This window comes from Galeopterus variegatus, unplaced genomic scaffold (genome assembly GCF_000696425.1).
Source record: "Galeopterus variegatus unplaced genomic scaffold, G_variegatus-3.0.2 Scaffold3057, whole genome shotgun sequence".
NCBI lineage: Eukaryota > Metazoa > Chordata > Mammalia > Dermoptera > Cynocephalidae > Galeopterus > Galeopterus variegatus.
In genome coordinates, this window is record NW_007729168.1 from 60,434 (window position 1) to 80,261 (window position 19,828).

The 19,828-nt window shown below is 41.5% G+C and overlaps 1 protein-coding gene across 1 annotated transcript in view; it reads left to right on the forward strand.

Moving 5' to 3' along the window:
* Positions 1–19,828, forward strand: part of MCOLN2 (mucolipin 2) — a 58,361-nt gene that overhangs the window by 28,457 nt on the left and 10,076 nt on the right. Inside the window, exons 4-11 of the mRNA XM_008583829.1 lie at positions 336–489; positions 6,206–6,290; positions 6,383–6,479; positions 8,839–8,938; positions 14,119–14,231; positions 15,406–15,555; positions 16,845–16,946; positions 17,053–17,175. Of these exons, the coding sequence (XP_008582051.1) occupies positions 336–489; positions 6,206–6,290; positions 6,383–6,479; positions 8,839–8,938; positions 14,119–14,231; positions 15,406–15,555; positions 16,845–16,946; positions 17,053–17,175 (924 nt within the window). The remainder of the gene's footprint in view (positions 1–335; positions 490–6,205; positions 6,291–6,382; positions 6,480–8,838; positions 8,939–14,118; positions 14,232–15,405; positions 15,556–16,844; positions 16,947–17,052; positions 17,176–19,828) is intronic.

A 19,828-nucleotide genomic window follows, 5' to 3' on the forward strand; every position in this document is an offset into this window, starting at 1 on the left:
AAAAAAAAAAAAAAAAAAAAAAAAAGAAATATATAAAAATACACCTTTTTAAATTGCATGCCCAAATCAGAATTTCCAAAAATGTGCTATGATCTATTTATAGGTATTAGGTGAAAAAAGATTATATATTATACTGTTACATAATTTTGGGAAATACCAAGTTAAGCAAAATTAAAGTTCTTTACTACAAGACTGCTACTTCATGGTATTTTAAATTGGGACATTCTTGAGGGCATGATTTAAACAATAAAAAGAAGCTAAAAATGCTTTCCATAACTATAACTTCTGATCAAACCTTTAAAAGCTCTTATGTGTTTTTAACTATTTTTTAATAGTATCACCATCTTAAGAACATTTCCCTGGGGACCCTTGGTTATGGAGAAAATGAAGACAACAGAATTGGCTTAAAAATCTGTAAGCAGCATTACAAGAAAGGAACCATGTTTCCTTCTAATGAGACACTGAACATTGACAGCGACATTGAGATAGGTATGCAGTGATCACTTCACTATGTGCCTTTATCATCTTCTGTGGTAAGAGCAAAAATGCCCTCATGTGCTAGCAACCCAAATGGAACAACTTTGCTTTCATGAGAACTAACCTGTTTGAGGCTGTCACTTTTAACATTTGCCTGCAAGGAACTTTGGATCAGGACACTGTGCGGCTGTGGTGATTGGGACAGGGACAGCATTTGTGGATCTCTTTGGTAAGACTCAAGACTGTTGGTTTTGGAATAAATGCACAGGTGTTTCCTGTTGGTTTAGGTTTTGCCATCCATGAGAGGGCAATTAGGCTTTTTGAAAAAGTGGGTCTGTGTGTATTAAATGAATTAAATGTTTTTTTTGGCAGCTGGTAAGTACGGGGATCGAAACCTGGACCTTGGTGTTGTCAGCACCAGACTTTAACCAACTGAACTAATGGCCAGTCCCCCTGTTTTTATCATTTGTAAAATATATAAATGCTCTTCAAAGGTGAATTGTGATTAATAACTTGTTTTCTCTTTTAGAAGCTCACTTGCCAAAAAGTTAATAGCTAATCAAGTAGAATTGTTTTGTGCCATTCTGTTAAGAATTTAAAAGCACACAATAAGTGAATACAAAGTGTTTGACTTAAGACTTTGAGGGTTTTGTCATTCATTCAACAAACCTCTGGTGTATAGCCATCAGGCCCAGCACACTCTCTGTTTTAAATACTGAGGTTACAAAGATTAATCAGTCATGGCTCCTCAAGTAGCCAACAGTTGAAGAGTAGGAGTTCTAGTAGCAGTTTAAATTTGGAATGGTTTTATTAAAATGAGAGCATCGCTCAGTTAATTTGACCCTATTTCCTACAGTCTCATCTTGAGGTGCCTTGGTAACACAACAGGAGAACACCCCTATAAAACAGAGGTTTTATTTCTGTTTCCACAGGCTGCCTGTTCAAAATCTCTCTGTGAGTAAATGTGTCCCATGCTCTTGACTCTGAAAGAAACATCCCCAAACCAGCACCATCAGGGGCCATAGTGGTGTCTGGCTCCCAGGTTGCTTTCGTGGACCATCTAGAGGACAGTTGCTTGGTTCTATAGCCAGCAACATTGAAATGTCACTGGTCTTATTGCCCTGGAGGCTCTGCTAACCTGAGATCTGTTTGATAGTCCACCTACAGGGACTAATCCTGTTTCACTCTCAATCTTTTACCTGAGGTGGTCAGCGTGATGCCTGGGATAGGACAACTTGATAGGTGGGGCTGAAAGCTTGGCCAGTCACCCTCTGCTTCAAGTAAGCCATCTGTCACTTGCCCTTTTAAAAACGTGTGACTCAAATTGGATTCACCATCCAACTGTTTGCCAGTGATTCATATGCTGTTTTTCTCAATTGATTTTCCTTGGAAAATTGATTAAAGAATTGTGGCCAAAGTCAATATCAGTTGCTAGGTAGGGCAGGCAGTGCCAGAAAGCAGGATTTATTCCCTGACCATTGGACACAGGTGCCCTTGTTCATTTCCTTTCTATCACAATATGGAATACTTCTAACTAAATGGAAAAAAATTTGGTTATTAATTTGACTTTGAGAGATTACTTAAGCAGGTTAATTGTATTCTTTGACTTATTAAGTATAACTTCTCAAAGAATCTTTCTATGTATCTATTCAAAAGGTGTAAAAAGATTTTAAAAACACTTGATACTGGATTTTAGAACCTCTTTTCTTAGACACCTGGGGGAAACTTGCAGATGATATAAATAGGAATTGAGTTTGATTGCACTGGTGTGGCATTATAGTTAAGTGAATTAGCAGAAGCTGTTCTAGATAAACTGCTCATTAATTTTACGGTATCTTCACTATTAAGAGAATCATCCCTTAGTGTGCACAGTACAGACAGAGATCTGCCTATATGCCCAGCTTTCTTGGTGGGTAAAGTTATATTTAGTTGCACAAGTGATTGTGTAGATTAAGCTAAGTGTTTTCCTTAGTTTATGCTATTGCACGTATACCTACCTCCCATTTTTGCCTCTAGAACTGTAGCTTTCCAGTTCAGCCTCATTGGGAGGACTGTTATGAATCCTGTTAAAAAAAATTTTTTTTTTCACCACAATTATTAAGTGGCTATCATTCTAATATAGTGTTTCATTTTCTATAATACACTTTTGGAGTTTCTTATGTTCTTCTTTCCGCATGTTCTTAGCATGAGACATTATGACCATTTTGTCATTTTCCCACTGTTTTAAGAACATGTCTAATCTACCTTTCCTCTAAGAGGATTATTATTTCACTGGCTGGAGAATTCTGCTTTGTAGGCGAGATTCATTTGAGGGATGAGGCTTTTACTCTAGGCATCAGTTTGTTCTGTTTGGGGTTTGATGTTTTACTTAAAGAATGGCTTTTGCCATTCTTTAAAAAAAAAAATCTCAGTTTTCTGCCACCAGGTGCTTGGTGGCCTCAGTAGCAATTACTACAGTCTAAGGTTAGCCAGATTTCTGAAAGTTCTGAAAGTGTATTTAGATAAAGTGTAACTCTATGACTACAAACAAAATAATACAAAATTTGAGCAACAAAACAGACTTTTATAAGGCCAATTTTACAAATAGTGTAAAATTGACTAACAAGATTCTGTCACATTTCTCTGAATCTAAGATTCCATTAGTTATTTTAAAGACTCATCTGCTTTAGAGATGTTTAAAAGTGAAAAAATGTGTATCTTAGTGTGAATGAAATACAGGAGAAAAAGACCTGAGACAGCACCTAGCACATACAGGGGGTCTTCAAAAAGTTCATGTAAGGATTTGTATTATCTTTTAATTCGATTTTTCCATGAACTTTTTGAAATATCCTAGTAGATCTTGAACATGTTACTTCTTTCAGAGTGTAGTCATTTACTCAGATAAGTTTAATTTAATTTTTTTTTACTTCACTTTAGAATAATAATGTTAGAGGTAGAAGGACCTTAAATATCATGTTTGCCTGTCATTTTACAGGTGAGGAAATTGACGTTCAGTCAAGCTAGGCAACTAAAGTCACATAATGATTTAGTGATGGTAGGTCTTTGCCACTCAGCGACCAGCAACATGGGCATCACCTGGGAGACTGTGAGAAAGGCAGAGTCTCAGGCCCCTCCCTAGAGCTCCTGAATCCAAATGTGCATCTTAACAGGATCCCCATGTGATTCATGAACATTAAATGTTTGAAGCACTGGTTCAGTGCTCTCTGGCTAATGATCTTTGACTTCACGTAGACCTCTTTTCCGTCTGACTTCCTCACATCTCCCACCGTCCACCACCACCTCCTGTCTTCAGCCTTCTGTACCTGCCAATATCATCCCCTTACAGAAGCTGCCAAGGTGCTTGCCTCTCCTTCTTTCTCACCCAGTTCTCTGGCCATCATTAGTTTCCAGCCTCTTGTGTCCCTATGCCCAGGAGCTGACGCTTACTGCAGGAAAGTGCCAGAGCAGAATGCCCGCATCTTCTGGCTGCCACATCTTAAAGCCCCTCGTATGGTTTCCTTTCACTCCTTTTCACCCTTGTGTTACAAAGCAGCACAGGGCTGAGGCCACAGTTAAAATCCTAACCCGAGCACCAGGGCCCACCCTTTCAGCTTTTGAGAAGTCATGCCCTTACTCTCAGGCACCCACATTTACATGTCTACCCTCAATTCTCCCCGAGTTCCAGACTCCTCATGGAGTCATCTGGCTACTCAACAACCTCACGGTGTTGTTGTCTGATAGGTATTTCGAACTTGCTGTATCAAAACAGAACACTTCAAACCTCCCCCATCTCGTGGCCCAACCTACTTCTTTCTTAGGCTTCCTCATCTCAGATAATGGTACCAACATTTTTGTATAATACTTTAAAATTCACAGTTGCTGAAGTTTTAAACATGAATTTGCTGATTTTTTCATTCCCACCGTCACCACTGTAGTCCAAGACCCTATCCTCTCTTCGTTAGACTGGTCTCCCTGCTTCTGGTCTTACCTCTGCTATCCCCTGCCATGCCCCACGGCAACCAGAGTGATATTATTAAACATGTAAATTGATTCATATCACTCCCTGGCATAAAAACCATGAGTGGTTTCCCATCGTATTTAGAATAAAATTCACAAGTCCCTGTAGGAACTGGCCACCGACCTACCTGCCTCTCCAAGCCCCTCCTATTCCTGTGCCCATTTCTCTGTTCCAGCATTCTTTCTGTCTGTTGAACAAGCCAGGGTCCTCCTTGCCTGGGGGCCTTAGTGCTTGCTTTTCTTCCTACCTAGAGCACTTTCCCTGGATCTATGTGTAGCTGGTTCTTTTTCTTCCCTCAGGTTTCAGTTCAAACATCATCAGCACCTCAGAGTCGTTCCCTAACTACCTTTCCTAAGATAGGGCTACCCACCTAGTTATTCTCAATCACTTTACTCTGTCTTCACAGTATGCTCACACTGTGAAATTATCTCTTATACAGTTTTTACTTATTGATTATCTCCCATACTAAAATGTGAGCTCGACAAAAGCATTCAGTGACCTTGTTTGTCTTGTTCATTGCTTTACTTTTGGTGCCTAGCACAGTGCCTGGCTTTCAGTAAATATATGCTGATGAATGAATGAGTCAGGTAGGGAGCCTGGGACTTGGATGTTCTTCTGAAATGTGTGCTCAGAGGTCAGCCTTCTCCATACTGGTGGAGCTCAGGCTCTGGAACCAAGCACAGCTGGATTAAAATTTTGGATAGCTACCGGCTAGCTGTGTAAACTTGAGGAAGTTTCTTGACCTCTCTGTGCCTTGGTTTGTTTATCTGTAAAATGGCAGCAGTAGTATCTATCTCACAAGGTTGCTTTGAGGAATAAACAGGACGATGCGTTAAATGAGAGAACATGTACAGCCCTAGTGCAGTGCCTGGCATGGAGTAAGCTCCCAGTATGATTTAGCTGTTTTTATTATCACCAGTCTTTTCCTGCCTGAAAACAAGTTTATTTTGATTAACTGCCCTCACTGTGTTAACCAAGCTCTAGTCAGGAAAACCAACATTGAATCATTTCTTTACTCTAATGTTCCATTTGCCAAATACAGGGAGATACCTGCTCTGAGACCTACCTTTCTTAAATTACTTGTTGAGTTGTCTGTTCAGTTCTGTGTCCCTGTTTTTGGCCCAGGATGCCTAATTTTCATTAAACATAAGTGTGTCCCATTTATTGCAACATATTTTAAGTGCCAGCTGTATGCTAGGCAATGAGTGTTTACCAAGGTGCAACATAGTTGTGCTCTGGCTCTCAAAGACCTTATCCTCTAGTTGAAAGGATAAATAAGCAAATAAAGAGTAGCAATTGTGGGAAAACACTCTTAAAGAATTAGCCATTGAGTCTACCAAGGTTCTTGAGCACCTACTGGGTACCAGGCACTGCACTAGGCTCTGAGTTTTCCATTTCAAAGGCAGCTCACAAGGGACAGCAACAGCCTGTTCCTTTGGCAGGAATACTGCACAAGTGCTGTTGTGTCCTTCTCAGTACATCGTATCAGGAGGCTCATGATGCCTCTGTATCTTATCACTGGTGATGATAACTTTGATCACTGCGTTAGTGTGGTGTCTGCCAGGTTCTCAACTGTGAGGTTACAATTATTCTTCCTGTGTAATTAGTATTTTCTGGAGAGATACTTTGAAGCTCTCTAAGTGTCCTGCTTCTCATCACACTTTTGCCCACTAGTGTTTAGCCTCTGATTCTTGCCAGAAACAACCCTTGCTTGTTCTTTTATTTCCCAAGATTGTGTCCACTTAGACCTTCAGGCCCTTGCCAGGAACCCTCCGGACTGGAGGAACTCATCATTCCTCAGACTGGAATTTTATCGGTAAGTACATTTTTAAGTCTCATTTCCCAGGAGACAGGGGTGGTAAGACTATGACAAAAGTAAGACTATACTTTTTAATATGTTTTATTTAGGCTCTTACAAGTTGAAATCTCCTTTCACCTCAAAGGTATTGACCTACAGACAATTCATTCCCGTGAGTTACCGGACTGTTACGTCTTTCGGAATACGGCAAGTGTCTTTGTTTCACTAAGCCACTTTATTATTTTTCCCTACACCTTTCATCTACACCTGTAAATGCAGAATATAAAACACATCAGCCAATAGATGTGTTAGATGCAGTTGTGTTTAAAATAGTTTTACTGCCAGCTGCAAAAATAAAATAAAATTAAGTTTTGAAGGTACATTATGGTATTGTTGATCTAGAGACCAGTGCTTCTAAAGATAAAACAAGCCCTTTCCAACTTTTCAAAACTAGACTTCTGGGTTAAAAAGAGGAGTTTACAAAATTGGCTCTGATCTACTCTCCCAAGACTTTTCTTTTTTTTTTTTTTTTTTTTTTTTTTTTTGTGACCGGTCAGTTGTGTTTAAAATAGTTTTACTGCCAGCTGCAAAAATAAAATAAAATTAAGTTTTGAAGGTACATTATGGTATTGTTGATCTAGAGACCAGTGCTTCTAAAGATAAAACAAGCCCTTTCCAACTTTTCAAAACTAGACTTCTGGGTTAAAAAGAGGAGTTTACAAAATTGGCTCTGATCTACTCTCCCAAGACTTTTCTTTTTTTTTTTTTTTTTTTGTCTTTTTCGTGACCGGTAAGGGGATCACAACCCTTGGTGTGGCGTCGCCCGCACTGCGCTCAGCCAGCGAGCACACCGGCCAGTCCTATATAGGATCCAAACCCGTGGTGGGAGCGTCGCTGCGCTCCCAGCGCCGCACTCTCCAGAGTGCGCCACGGGGCCGGCCCTCCCAAGACATTTAAAAAAATGTTTATGACAAGCATTCTAAGTATCTATAGTACTTTTCCCAGCTTCAAAAGAAGGTCTTTGAAAATGTTGTAGCAAATGTTTTCAAATCTCAAGGCAGAAATTGCCCCCTTGATCTGAAGGCCAGTTTGCAAAGGAGCAGTTGTTTTTCCTTTTATTTTGGGAGACGGCATGTGTGGTAGAAGAGACTGTCCACTTTAGTGGGGAAAGTAAACTGCTTTTCGCTTTCATGGACTTTCTTTTTCCTTCCTCCTTTCCTTCCTTCTGTTTGCTAAGGGGCTAACCTGAATACTAAGCCAGAAGTTGTACATACTGTCTTTCAGCAATTCAGAAGAGTGCTTCATTCAACAACAATCAATAAATACCTAATGTGTCCCTACGAAGCACAAGCATTTTGTTATGCCCTAGTGGCCCTGAGGAAGCTTATAGCCTAGTGGAGGAAACAGATAGAAAAACAAGTAAACAAAGAAATAAAAGTAACTGCAGATTGTGCCGTGTGTTAAGGAGGAACATCTCAGCTGAGAAGAGCATGGTTAGCCTCCCTGGGGTGGGTGGGCCAGAGGACCATGGGGAGCATGTTGGGGGACAAGGAGAGAGGCAGGAGTGGAGCATGGGGGGGGGTCCGCAAAGACAAGGTCACTGATGGCTTGGTCATGACATGGCCAGCAGTGTGAGTTAAAAAAAAATTTGGCTCTTCATTTTTGTTTTGTTCTTTGGCCTTCTGTTTGTTCTCTGCTTAATATTCTAAAGGCTTAAGAGAAGTATTTTAGGGGATCTCCTGGGGGAAACAGAGACTCGAGTGCCAGTCTGAGTGGAGGTTTAGTCATAGCTCGTAGTTATGGAAATGAGGCCAATATGGTTTAATTCTCCCACCTCTGGTTTAGTCATAGTGATGTTCTTGGATTACATGGAACTTGGCTTTTATGTTCAGAGGTGCAGGTGCATGTAGGTTTGATCATCTGCACGTTCAGCTCTCCAAGCTCTTTGTGAATTTTTTTGGATTTCTTGATGTGTTCACCCTAAGAATTACTTGGCATATATCACTTATAAACTTTAAGTGATTTAAATGATTGATTTAAATTCCATAATGTGGAAGATTGAGGGCATTTGTACATCTGAAGCCCACAGCCTTGGAACAGTCTTCATTGTTTCTGAAAGCATTATATGTAGCTCTTGAAGCAAACAGAAAAATAATTTCCAGCCTAGTAAAAACCTAGAATTTAATACCCAAAGGACTAAATTGAAGGAAATGCTTTTAAATTCCATTCAGAGTAATAAATGAGGTCATTGTGTTCTCTTGTCAAAGACTGGTGAATTCTGGTTTTTGTGCCTGGGACTGTTTTGCTCTAGGATTTCTCTGAACCAGATATCTGAAATCCGGGATTTAGTAGAACTTCATGTATTCACTCTTCGGATCATAATTTTTTTATTATTAATACAAAGTTATGAAGAAATCCTGTGATGAGGACATTTTCGTCAGTATAATTCTCTTTGGATCAGTACACTGGATGCCACTAATTTTTTTTTTCTTTTTTAGAGCAGAGTTGATCTAATAAGTCATACTTTCTGCTGGGCTGTAACTTCTCTATGTATTTGTGTCCCCAGATTACCTTTGACAATAAAGCTCACAGTGGCAAAATTAAAATATATTTTGACAGTGATGCCAACATTGAGGAATGTAAAGACTTGAACATATTTGGATCTGGTGAGTATGCTGTATACTTGCCCATTGTGGATTATGGATGATTTTAACATTTTATTTTAGGATCTGGGGTGTTTAAATGGTTTATTTGGGTGGTGATAGGAAGAAAGTGTTCCAGAAAACTACATTTTGAGCATTAGATTCTGCAAAGCATATCCCAAAGCTTTGCATTTTTATTTAATTCAGCCAATGTCTATTACACACCACTTAGGAGAGGTAGTTAAGAGATCAGGCTCTGAAGCCAGACTGCCTGGGTTTGGGTCTTAATTGTGTTTACTATTCCTGTGATCTTGGACAAATTAATCTCTCTGTCTCGGTATCTTTCTCTGTAAAATGAGGGTAATAATAGCAGTAACTTTCCATGATGTTGAGTATTAGAAGAGTTAGTATGCCAAGCAAAGCCCTGAGCACAAGAGTTGACACGTTACTTGCTAGGCACTATGGGAAAGAAAGAAAGTGCCTTCGTGAGGGAGACTGTCATGCTGATAGAATGTCTAATGTGTTATGGATAGGAACAAGTGGTGCACAGGCACAAGGTATGCACAGAAAGAAGGCAAAGGTTAAATCTGACTGGGGCAGAGTGAGAAATGTAATGTAGAAGTGATTCTTGGAGAAAGCATGCTTTGATCTGAGCCTTGGACAGTGGAGAAGGATTCTTCAGAGCCCAGACTGCAGCCTCTGCAAATGCTGGGTCATTTCCTCGGTCATTGCTCGAAAACACCTTTTAATCCACACATTTAAAATGGGCTACAAGGAACCTGTTCTGTTTGTTCAGGGAGGGGTCGGGGTGATGTTAATGATGGATGGTCATTATTTTTTAATTTACAGGTTTTGTTTAAGTGAATTTCCCTTAACCAGATTATCAGAACAAAATAGAATGTAAAATACCTGTGGTTCCTACTTTAGATTTGTTTTAGACTAGATCTGATTTGTGGCGTGTGGAAAGGTTGTATAATACGCCGTGATGGTTTCAGTATTTTGGTTTCAGTAGTTCCGTTAATTGACCTAAGCCTCTGATTAGCATGCACGATTTTGGTTTCTATCAGTAAGTGGTTACTATTCCCCAGCGGACAGGACACCGCTCTCTCTGACAGACATGCACAGGTCAGTTGCTTATTTTCCAAGTCCAAGTATAGGTTGCAACTATTTTTTGTGAAAAAAAGCTAACCTTTGTCGCATATAAAATGTGATTTGGATTAGTCATTATGAAGATCAAAATAACAGAATGAGTTAATTGGTCAAATTTGTTGTCAGACCGAGTTGTTTCCTTCCTCACTAACCAGGCTCATCGCTCTTTGAGGGGTTTTTCCTTGCCCTTTGCTCAGAAGAGAGGAGCTCTTCCTCCCTCCTGTGGCCAATGAGGGGAAACACAAACCTCACAGACTGCTGAGTAAAAACGCTAAAATTTACTTACATATGCTTCTCCGAGGGCTGTGTCTTAAGAAACCAGATTCCATCACTAGGAGAATACAAATTTAAAATAAAATGATGTGATGTGAAAGGCTTAAAAAGCTGAAGTTTGAAAAAAAAAAAAAAAGTTAGGAAATGGATTTTTTCCTATATGAAACTGGTGGATCGAGATTGCCCTAGCTTTGGGGAAAGTGGAACCAGGGCAAGGGTGACATCTGGTGGGGTCTTTACACTATTTCCAAAAAGTTCTGAAGTTCGTTCACATTTATACACTTATCCCCAGGCTTCTCTTTCTCTTGTCATTACCCATATTATCTCAAGGCAAAATTGAGAGAATGTCCATTTTCACATACAAACCTCCTGCTGCCTTTTACAAATTCTTTTACCCATCTCCAAGTATGCTACTACTCTTCATTTAACTTGATTTTATAAATATAGCAATTGGGCATGAGAGGCTTGGGGAGGAATTAGTAGCTGGGATTCCCCATTGATTGGTTGTGTAAATGGTATTACAGGGAAAAGGGTTTCAATACGTTTGGGAAGCCCTTAGTTAGAGTCCCACAGGCATGCCAGTGATGGTGTGTGTACTACTTCATGGGCCTTTGAAAAGGCTGAGGGGTATGTGGGACGTCCCTAACCAAGGTGGCTGGGGCATCTTTCTGGATTAGTGTTTTACAAACCCAGGTTTGACAAAAGTTCTTGTGGGGTAACATGGTTTCAGTAGAGTAAGAAAGCAATTATGATGTCCAAAAAATACTTCCTTGTAGCATACCGAACTAGCTTTCTCAATAGTTTGTAGAAAAAACAGAATACTATACCAGATTCTCTGTTAGGAGGGATGGTTTATCTTTCTGGGTCTGTTGATTTTCCATGTGTAAGTAAGGCCCAGTAAAAGCAATCTTAGAGATTTTTGTTCTAGTTATAGGTCAGAAAGGAAGGTACTAGACACTGACCTTCCTTTCATAACATTTTCAGTCTCATCTTCTCAAGAACTGCCCCTGTTCTCTCTGCCCCATTCCATGGGTCCAAGGTAAAAAAAGGTCTTGTATTCTGGTAAAGCTAAGTTGTTTTCTTACCTACCCATTAGATGATATCTCAAAATAAGTGAAATTTCTTAAGGGTGTGATGGCTAAAGGTAAATGAGAGCTAAGTGCTCCTCTAACAAGCACTTTGGTGGGGTGTTTCACCTGATTCTCATGACAGCCCTGTGAAGCAGTTACACTTGTCCTTTCCATTTGTAGCTGAGGCATCTGCAGCTTAGCAAGGTCAAATCATTTGCTCCATGAATTGCATTTACTAGCTGGCCATGCTCATCAACCACTGGATGAGCAATGCACCCTTGCATTGCTAAATCCAAAGGCACTCTGGTCTTCCTCTTAAATGCCTACCCTGCAGAGGTGTCACTATGCAGTGCTCCGACTGTACATCTCCTCTGAAGGTTGCCTGTCCCCAGTCTTGTTTCCTTCTCTTCTGGCCTTTCTTTTCATCTAGTTCCTAAGCTCCTCTCCTCTCCTCTAATTCTCAAACATTGTCTCCTCCCCTCTTCCCTCTGCCAAACCCCATGCCTCCTAATCTGCTTGTTTCTCTGTGGTGTCTTTGAGTGGCTGTCCACACCCAAGGCTTCAGCAGCAACCAAATTGTCCTTTCTTGTTGTGAAGATCCAGACTGAACTCATTTTACCCAAGACAGAAAACCAGGGAGTCATTCTTGGCCATTCTGTATTCTCTAGGTCCAACTGGAGACCAGGTTGTGACTCTCCCCTTCCTCTCTCGAAACTCTGTCCCTTCTCCTTTCCCTCTACCTCTAACTTAGCTCAGACCTTCATAAGTTTTAGCTTAGATTATTCAGCAGTCTTCTCATGTTCTGCTTGATTCTCCTCATTTATTTGTAAGCATATTGAAGTATTATGCTAAGCACAGGCACTGTATTTTGTTCAACACTACTTACAAACCTGCCTCTCAGAGCCAGTCATTTAGTGGGGAAGATGGACATTGAATGATAACACACAGTCAGCCCTCCATATTCATGGGTCCTGCATCCATGGATTCAATCAACTGCAGATTTAAAAAATATTTGGGAAAAAAAATGGATGGTTGCATCTGTGCTGGACATACACAGACTTTTCCCCTTGCCTTTATTCTCTAAACAATATAGTATAACAACAATTTGCATAGCATTTACATCGTATTAGGTATTATAAGTAATCCAGAGATGATTTAAAGTGTATAGGAGGATGTATGTAGGTTATATGCAAATACCATACCACTCTATATAAGGGACTTGAGCATCCATGAATTTTGGTATCTGGCGGGGGGGGGGGGGCGTGTCCTGGAAATAATCTCCCATGAATACTGAGGGATGACTGTAGTAACCACTGTAAATGCCTGCTAGTATTATTTTCCTACGGCTGTTCCAAGTGCTTTTCATATATGAACTTGTGTAATCCTCACAACAGCCCTGTGATATAGGTGTTTTTACTCTATCCACTTTTCAGATGAGGAAACTGAGGCATGGGGGTTAAGCAACTTCCCCAAGGCTTCACAGCTTCTGAGTGCAGAGCTGAGATTCAGATCCAGCCTGCTGGGCTGCAGAGACTGGGTCCTTCCCCGTTTTACAGTCTCTGTGCTCCGTGCTGTGCTGTCTTTGAAGATGTAATTTTATAAATTCAGTAGCTGTCATGCAAAGGAGACTAACAGGAAGGAGCTATGAATGTGTGTAGTCATAGGGAGTGCTATGACTGGATAGAGGAGGTGGCTAATAGAGATGGGAATTTAGAGAATTTTGTTCAGATGTAGGGGATTTTTAATCTGAAACCTGAGGCTGAAAACGAATAATCTGAGCATGTGTGTTGTGGGGAGAGGTGCTGTTCCCAGGCAAAGTCCCTGAGGCGAGAACAGGGAAGGAGGGGGCCAGGCTGGAGAGAGCAGTGGTTGGAATTTGGGACACTACCATGAAGTCTGAGAGAAGCTGGGGTTACAGTTTCATCTCCTTCCAGTACATTCTCTCTACTACTCTGTATTCCATACCAAAAATCTGATGACCACTCTCCTCCTTACTTCCATTCCAAGAACTTATTTTCCTAAGGGCAGAGGAAGGTTATCGAATTGGCATTCTTGGCTGGGAAAGTGCACAGAGTGATTGAGAAGCAGAAATGGGCATTCTGAGTGTTGGTGTTTTAATTTGTTCTCTCATTAATGGCAAACTTGACCTCTGTGCTTTTATGTGAAAGACCTCAGAGTACACCAGTAGTTTTGCCTTTTTTGAATGGAGCCCAGATGGATCACCTTCATTGAAATCTATTCTACACTGGGCCGGCCGGGTGGTGCACTGGAGAAGTGTGCTGCTTGGGAGTGCGGCGGCGCTCCCGCCGAGGGTTCGGATCCCATGTGGAGACCGGTTCCCGCTCACTGGCTGAGTGCGGTGCGTGCGCAACCCCGAGGGTTGCGATCCTGTTGCCGGTCAGTAAAAAAGACAAAAAGGAAAAAAAAAAGAAAAGAAATCTATTCTACACTAAATATTTATAAGTACATTTTAGTGCATTTATTAGCAGTTCGTGTTTTTTAATTCATAACTCTTCACACCAGGAAATGTTTTACCTTATTTATGGACTTCAGAATGAATACAGTGTGATTTGTTTCTGATTTTTATCATTTTGTTTTAACAATAAACAGAACTTTGATTGTTTGAACTTCTTTTCAGACTGCCATTTTGTTTGGAAATTATTCTCAAGAAAGGTGTGTTTTTAACACTTGAATTCTGTTTTTGTTCCTCAGTTCAGAAAAATTCTCAGTATGTCCTGGTGTTCGATGCATTTGTCATTGTGATTTGCTTGGCGTCTCTTATTCTGTGCACAAGATCCATTGTTCTTGCTCTACGGTTACGAAAGGTATGTGTGTGTGCCAGTTTTCTCCTCCCCTCTTGGCCTGTGCCTCAATTTGCCCAAACAGACCACTTGTGTGCCACCCTGCCCTTTCCAGAACCCCTTGACTGAATTAGATTCCTTTGAGGGGCTGCCCCCCGTGAGGCATTAATCAGCCTGAGGCTTAGGGAGTGAGTAAAGACTCTAGGATGTCAGGTGGGATCAGATAATTACCCTACTGAAGACTGAGCTAATATGTGCAGGAGCACAGTGGTGAACTCTCAAGCTTTTTAATGTTTCCAGAATAAATTAGACCCTTTTAAATTCAGGAGTGATCTTAAGAACAGAGTAATAGCATGTGTGGGTTTCATCTTTTGTCTTCAAATCAGAGTTCATTTTGACAGGGAGGGATGGTAAATGGGTTATAATGAAGCGTAAAATACTTTATTCTATTTTTCAGATAGTTTAAAAATTCTCCCTTGAGTTTCATTTTACCTTTTTACCCTCAAGGCCCTTATGACTATACACTCTAGCTCTCTATAAGGCTTATTCCAGTATGTAGCATGTGTATAAATTCATACTGGGGTCAGGGGAAATAATTGGAATACCGTTTGTGGAGCAAGGAAATAGTCTACATTCTATTTTCCTTAATCTTGACCTTTGTCAACTTACTTTGTAAATATCCACCTCTCATACCTGCCTCCCAATCCCCCTTGACATTCTGAACTCAGGGGTAGATTCTGTCTCTGCCAAAGTAAGGGGACAACATTGGGAGCACACGCTCTGGAGCTGGCCTGCCTGGACTCAGATCCTAGCTTAGCCACTCTGTGCCTCACTTTCCTCATCTGGATGGTAGGGCTAATAATACCTCGTTCACAGGGTTGACATCAGACTGAATGAGTCAATAACATGTAAAGTATTTGGAATGTACTGTGTGTTAGCTATTATGACAAGAGTCTGTTGGGGTTAGAGCGTACGTATTTAACGTTGAGTTAATTTAGCAGATGTTTGAACGCTTACTTATTGCTGGGGTGGATTATGGGGAAGAGCATATGCCCTAATCTCCACTTGACATGGGTCTATCAAGATGGCAAAGGCAACATCACCCCATTTTACAGGCAAGAGCACTGTTTTGTGCTTGTCTTCTCCTTCCAGAGGGCAGTGTGGTTTGTAAGAAATGCTTTTTAAAATGTTTGCATAGAGATTCCTAAATTTCTTCCTGGAGAAGTACAAGCGACGTGCATGTGACGCTGACCGGTGGGAGTTCATCAATGGATGGTATGTCCTGGTGATCGTCAGTGACCTAATGACAGTAACTGGATCCATATTAAAAATGGAAATCAAAGCAAAGGTGAGGGCAGCTCATTTAACATTTTTCGTTCTTTAGATTCTTCTGGATGATCTCAGGCATTTTAGGATATGAAACTTTTATGGAGACTAGTCTGATGCTCATGTGAGGCCACCTCTGACTTGATCCCCTGTGAAGGGAAAACAAGGCGGCTGCAGTACTATGAAAGGTGATATTCTCATGCATATCCCCCAGGAAAGTGGCAGCATCTTCAGAATGGTAACTGAAGTTGGAAAAGATTGGTTATTTGGGCTTCATTTTTTTTTTTTAAAGTTGCAAAGAGATCAGCTGCCCCATAAACCAGTCCCCTCCCCTGAGCATGTCCAGACCCCCTGGTGCTCATCCGTGGTCGTTGCTGCTGTCACCAACCAGCGTGCAGCAGGAATGCTTTAGTGCCTATCACTTTGTGTGAATTAGTGATTTCACCTCGTGCTGTGTCTTGACCCCTCCTTCACCAGCTGTTCTCCCCTCCACACTGTGCTGTCCGTCAGCCAGTCTCGCCCGCCACTGCCACTTCCAAACCGCTCAGGTGCCCCCTCCCCTCCATGCCGACCTCCTCTGGGCAGTCCTCCTCCCAGCCTGCACTGCACACAGCCTTCCCCTGCCTTTCTGTCTTCAGCCTCACATCCCTCACATCCTGCGCACGCTATGAGTCCTTCTGGAAATGTCTGTCTTGCTGTTACAAGCCTTCCTGTCTCCTGGGGCCTACTTTGGGATGAAATGGCCTCCCCTCAGCCTGGCCTCCAGGGCCTTCATCCTCTGGCTCAGCCTCCACTCCCTGCCCTGATCTTGCCCCTCCAGAACGTCTTGCTGCCTCTCAGCCTTGTGCCTCTGTCCATCCACCTGTGGTGCTTTCCCTGGCCCATCATGCAGGCGCAGCTCTGCTCTGGGGTCCCACTGTGGGAAGGCCCTGAGATCAGCTGGGCCTCGTGTCTCTCATTGCACTGAGCCTGTTTGTGAGCGTTTGTCTCCTGGACTAGGCCTAGAATCCCTCAAAAGTCGTTCGACTGTATTGTTTGATATTTGTTTATATTCTTTAATGCCTAGTCAGTAATAAATGCAATTTCTATTTCAGAATATTATTTGGAAAAAAAATTTTTTTTAAGCAATTGAAACACTAATTGGAGATGAGAAACACATTTGGGACTGTGTTCTCTATTCTTCTTTTTTTTTCTCTTAAAACATTCTTAGTCTCACCTACACAAGGCAGATAGTTCATTCTTTTCTAATCGATTTCAAGTGGAATACAATATTTTACTCATCTTTCTTATTTTGTCTTTTTTATTCCTTAGAATCTCACAAATTATGATCTATGCAGCATTTTGCTTGGGACGTCTACGCTCTTTGTTTGGGTTGGAGTCATCAGATACCTGGGTTATTTCCAGGCATATAATGTAAGGATCTGGCATTGGGTAGCACTACTGTGATTGAGACACATTTCTTCTTGGGTTCTAGTAGCTACTTTTTAATTTTACCCATTTGGTTTGTTTCTTTTCTCAGGTGCTCATTTTAACAATGCAAGCCTCACTGCCAAAGGTTCTTCGGTTTTGTGCTTGTGCTGGTATGATTTATCTGGGCTACACATTCTGTGGCTGGATTGTCCTAGGACCATATCACGACAAGGTGTGTAGCACTTATTCTTCCTTCTGCACATTGGGCACCGGGCACCCTTACAAATGGGTTTCTAGTATTTACCTTCTTCCTGCTCTTCTCCAGAACATACCCTGATGTCAGAAAGCACATATCTTTGCATTGGTTTTCTGTTTCTTTTCTTCTTCAAGATATTGAATTGACTTCAGAAAATTGAAACAAGAATGGCAAGAGACTAGAAAGCACCTGTCAGTTCTCTGGGACTGGCTTAAGGGGTTGCACAGTCACCCAGCTGATCATCAAATGAGAAGTGTTTGGACACGAGATTACTATAGTCAAAATGAAATTAAGTGAAGAAAATTATTACCAAATCTTAGGGTTTAGGTGTTAGGGCTTTCATCAAGTTAATTGAGGAGAATAAAGGTGGGCAAAGAGTCTGCCTAGAATGACCACGTTAAGTTTATGATTGAAATGATAGCACATCTTGTCTTTGCAGGTGGTTTTGATTAGTGCATCATTTTTGTGCCTTATTAAAGATTAGTATCTGGGGCCGGCCCGTGGCTCACTCGGGAGAGTGCGGTGCTGATAACACCAAGGCTGCGGGTTCGGATCCCATATAGGGATGGCCGGTTTGCTCACTGGCTGAGCGTGGTGCTGACAACACCAAGTCAAGGGTTAAGATCCCCTTACTGGTCATCTTTTAAAAAAAAAAAAGATTAGTATCTGAATTCTGAACTATTACTGAGCTTCAGTCAGCATCAAAATCTCAGATACATCAAAGTTATGCTAAGATGTTGTTTCAAAATGATCAATCTTATTGGTAGATACATCAAGAAATGAAACTAGGTAGGCCTCATTTTTAAACCAAAAAAGTGAAAGGAGTTATGGCAACTCAGTTTTCCTCCCTGGGCCCATGGCAGGTGGAACAACAGAAATAATAGCAGCTAACATTTGCTGTTCACATGTTAGGCACTATGCAGAGCATTTCCGTGTTTTCTCTCAGTTAATCCCCACAACAGCCCAGGATACTGTTGTACTCAGGTGCTGTGCAAGAGGAAAAGAGGAATAAATGCAAAGAATTGCTTCCAAGTTTGTGTAACAGTTCAGCCTTTATCTTTGACCTTGCTAGTTGCATTAACCAAAACGTGATCAAGTCTGGTTTGCAAACTGTTCACTAAGAGTAACCTATACATGAAGCTCAAAGCTTCTATGTTGTCCTACCAAAATAAAGCCTACTAACCTGGCACACCCAGTCTCCTTTTGAAGGAGAAATGACACAATAAAGTGTCACATTTAATATGTCCAAAGAGAATTACTGTTTTTCCTATTTGAGACACTGTGTAATTAGCAAAGTGACCACCTCTGGGCTAATAGTAAATCTTGTTAATTTTATTGCTCTTCCAACTGCATGTCACTGCTTTAAAGGTGACACATGAGTAAAAATTGTTCTTTGATATGATCTCTCTGATCTGGAGAACTTACTGTCTTCATGCCCAGGGAAATTTATATTTTTCTTCCTTCCTTGCCTTACGTTCTGAAAGTTTCTCTGCCTCTGTGTCACTAGAGGGCAGTGTTGCACTGTGTGGAATAAATTCTGAGCCTAAGTCTTCGGCTTTAATTCACAGGGCGCAAGATCTTAGGACAAGTGGCCCTATCTCCTTTGCATCCCACTGCACTCGCGCCCCCGCTCCCAGTCTCCTCTACTCCATCATTATTCTGGAAGGTGCTCAGATAATGTTGCTTGAATTTTACTAAGTGGCTACCATTCTCAAGTTCCATTTGTTAGGCCTGGTTCCCATGTTCTTTACCTCCCTTGCTGTGTTAACCCTCTCCACCCCTTCTCTGTGGGGAAATATTATCTTTTTACAGAAAACAGAGACTGTCATATATTAAATAATTTTCCTCAGGTTACCCAGCTAGTAAATGGCAGAAATGGGATTCAAACTCAGGTCTGCCTGGCCCCAGTACACATGCTTTGACCAATAAATACCCTGTAGGGCTTTTCTTGGTATTATCTATAATAGAACATTGCAAAAGAGCATTTAGTTTCATCCAAGAAGCTGGGTGGGGGGCCGGCCCGGTGGCGCACTGCTACAGTGCGCCGCTTAGGAGCGCAGCGGCGCTCCCGCCAAGGGTTCGGATCCCACATACAGACTGGTTCCCGCTCACTGGCTGGGCGAGGGGCGGGCGCAGCACCGAGGGTTGCAATCCCGTTGCCGGTCCCGGTCCGGTACGGGCGCGACACTGAGGGTTGCGGTCCGTTGCCGGACATGAAAAAAGACAAAAAGGAAAAAAAAAAAAAGAAGCTGGGTGGTATTTCTAGATCAACTGTGCGAGGACAGCCATGTAATCAGTCTTATTCTCTCAGTGTGGCAAGGTCACTTTGTGGAAAATGAGGTTATTTGCTTTGTGAACCTGACTGCATTTCCATATGTTCAGTTTTGTCCTTTCAAAGGATCCAGGTGAAATTGGGTTGCTCTGGGCCAGCACTGTCCATTAAAAATGTAATGCAAGCTACAAATGAGAGCTATGTGTATACTTTAAAATTTTCAGGGCTGGTCCATGGCTCACTTGGGAGAGTGTGGTGCTGATAACACCAAGGCCACAGGTTTGGATCCCTATATAGGGATGGCCGGTCAGCTCACTTGGGTGAGTGTGGTGCTGACAACACCAAGTCAAGTGTTAA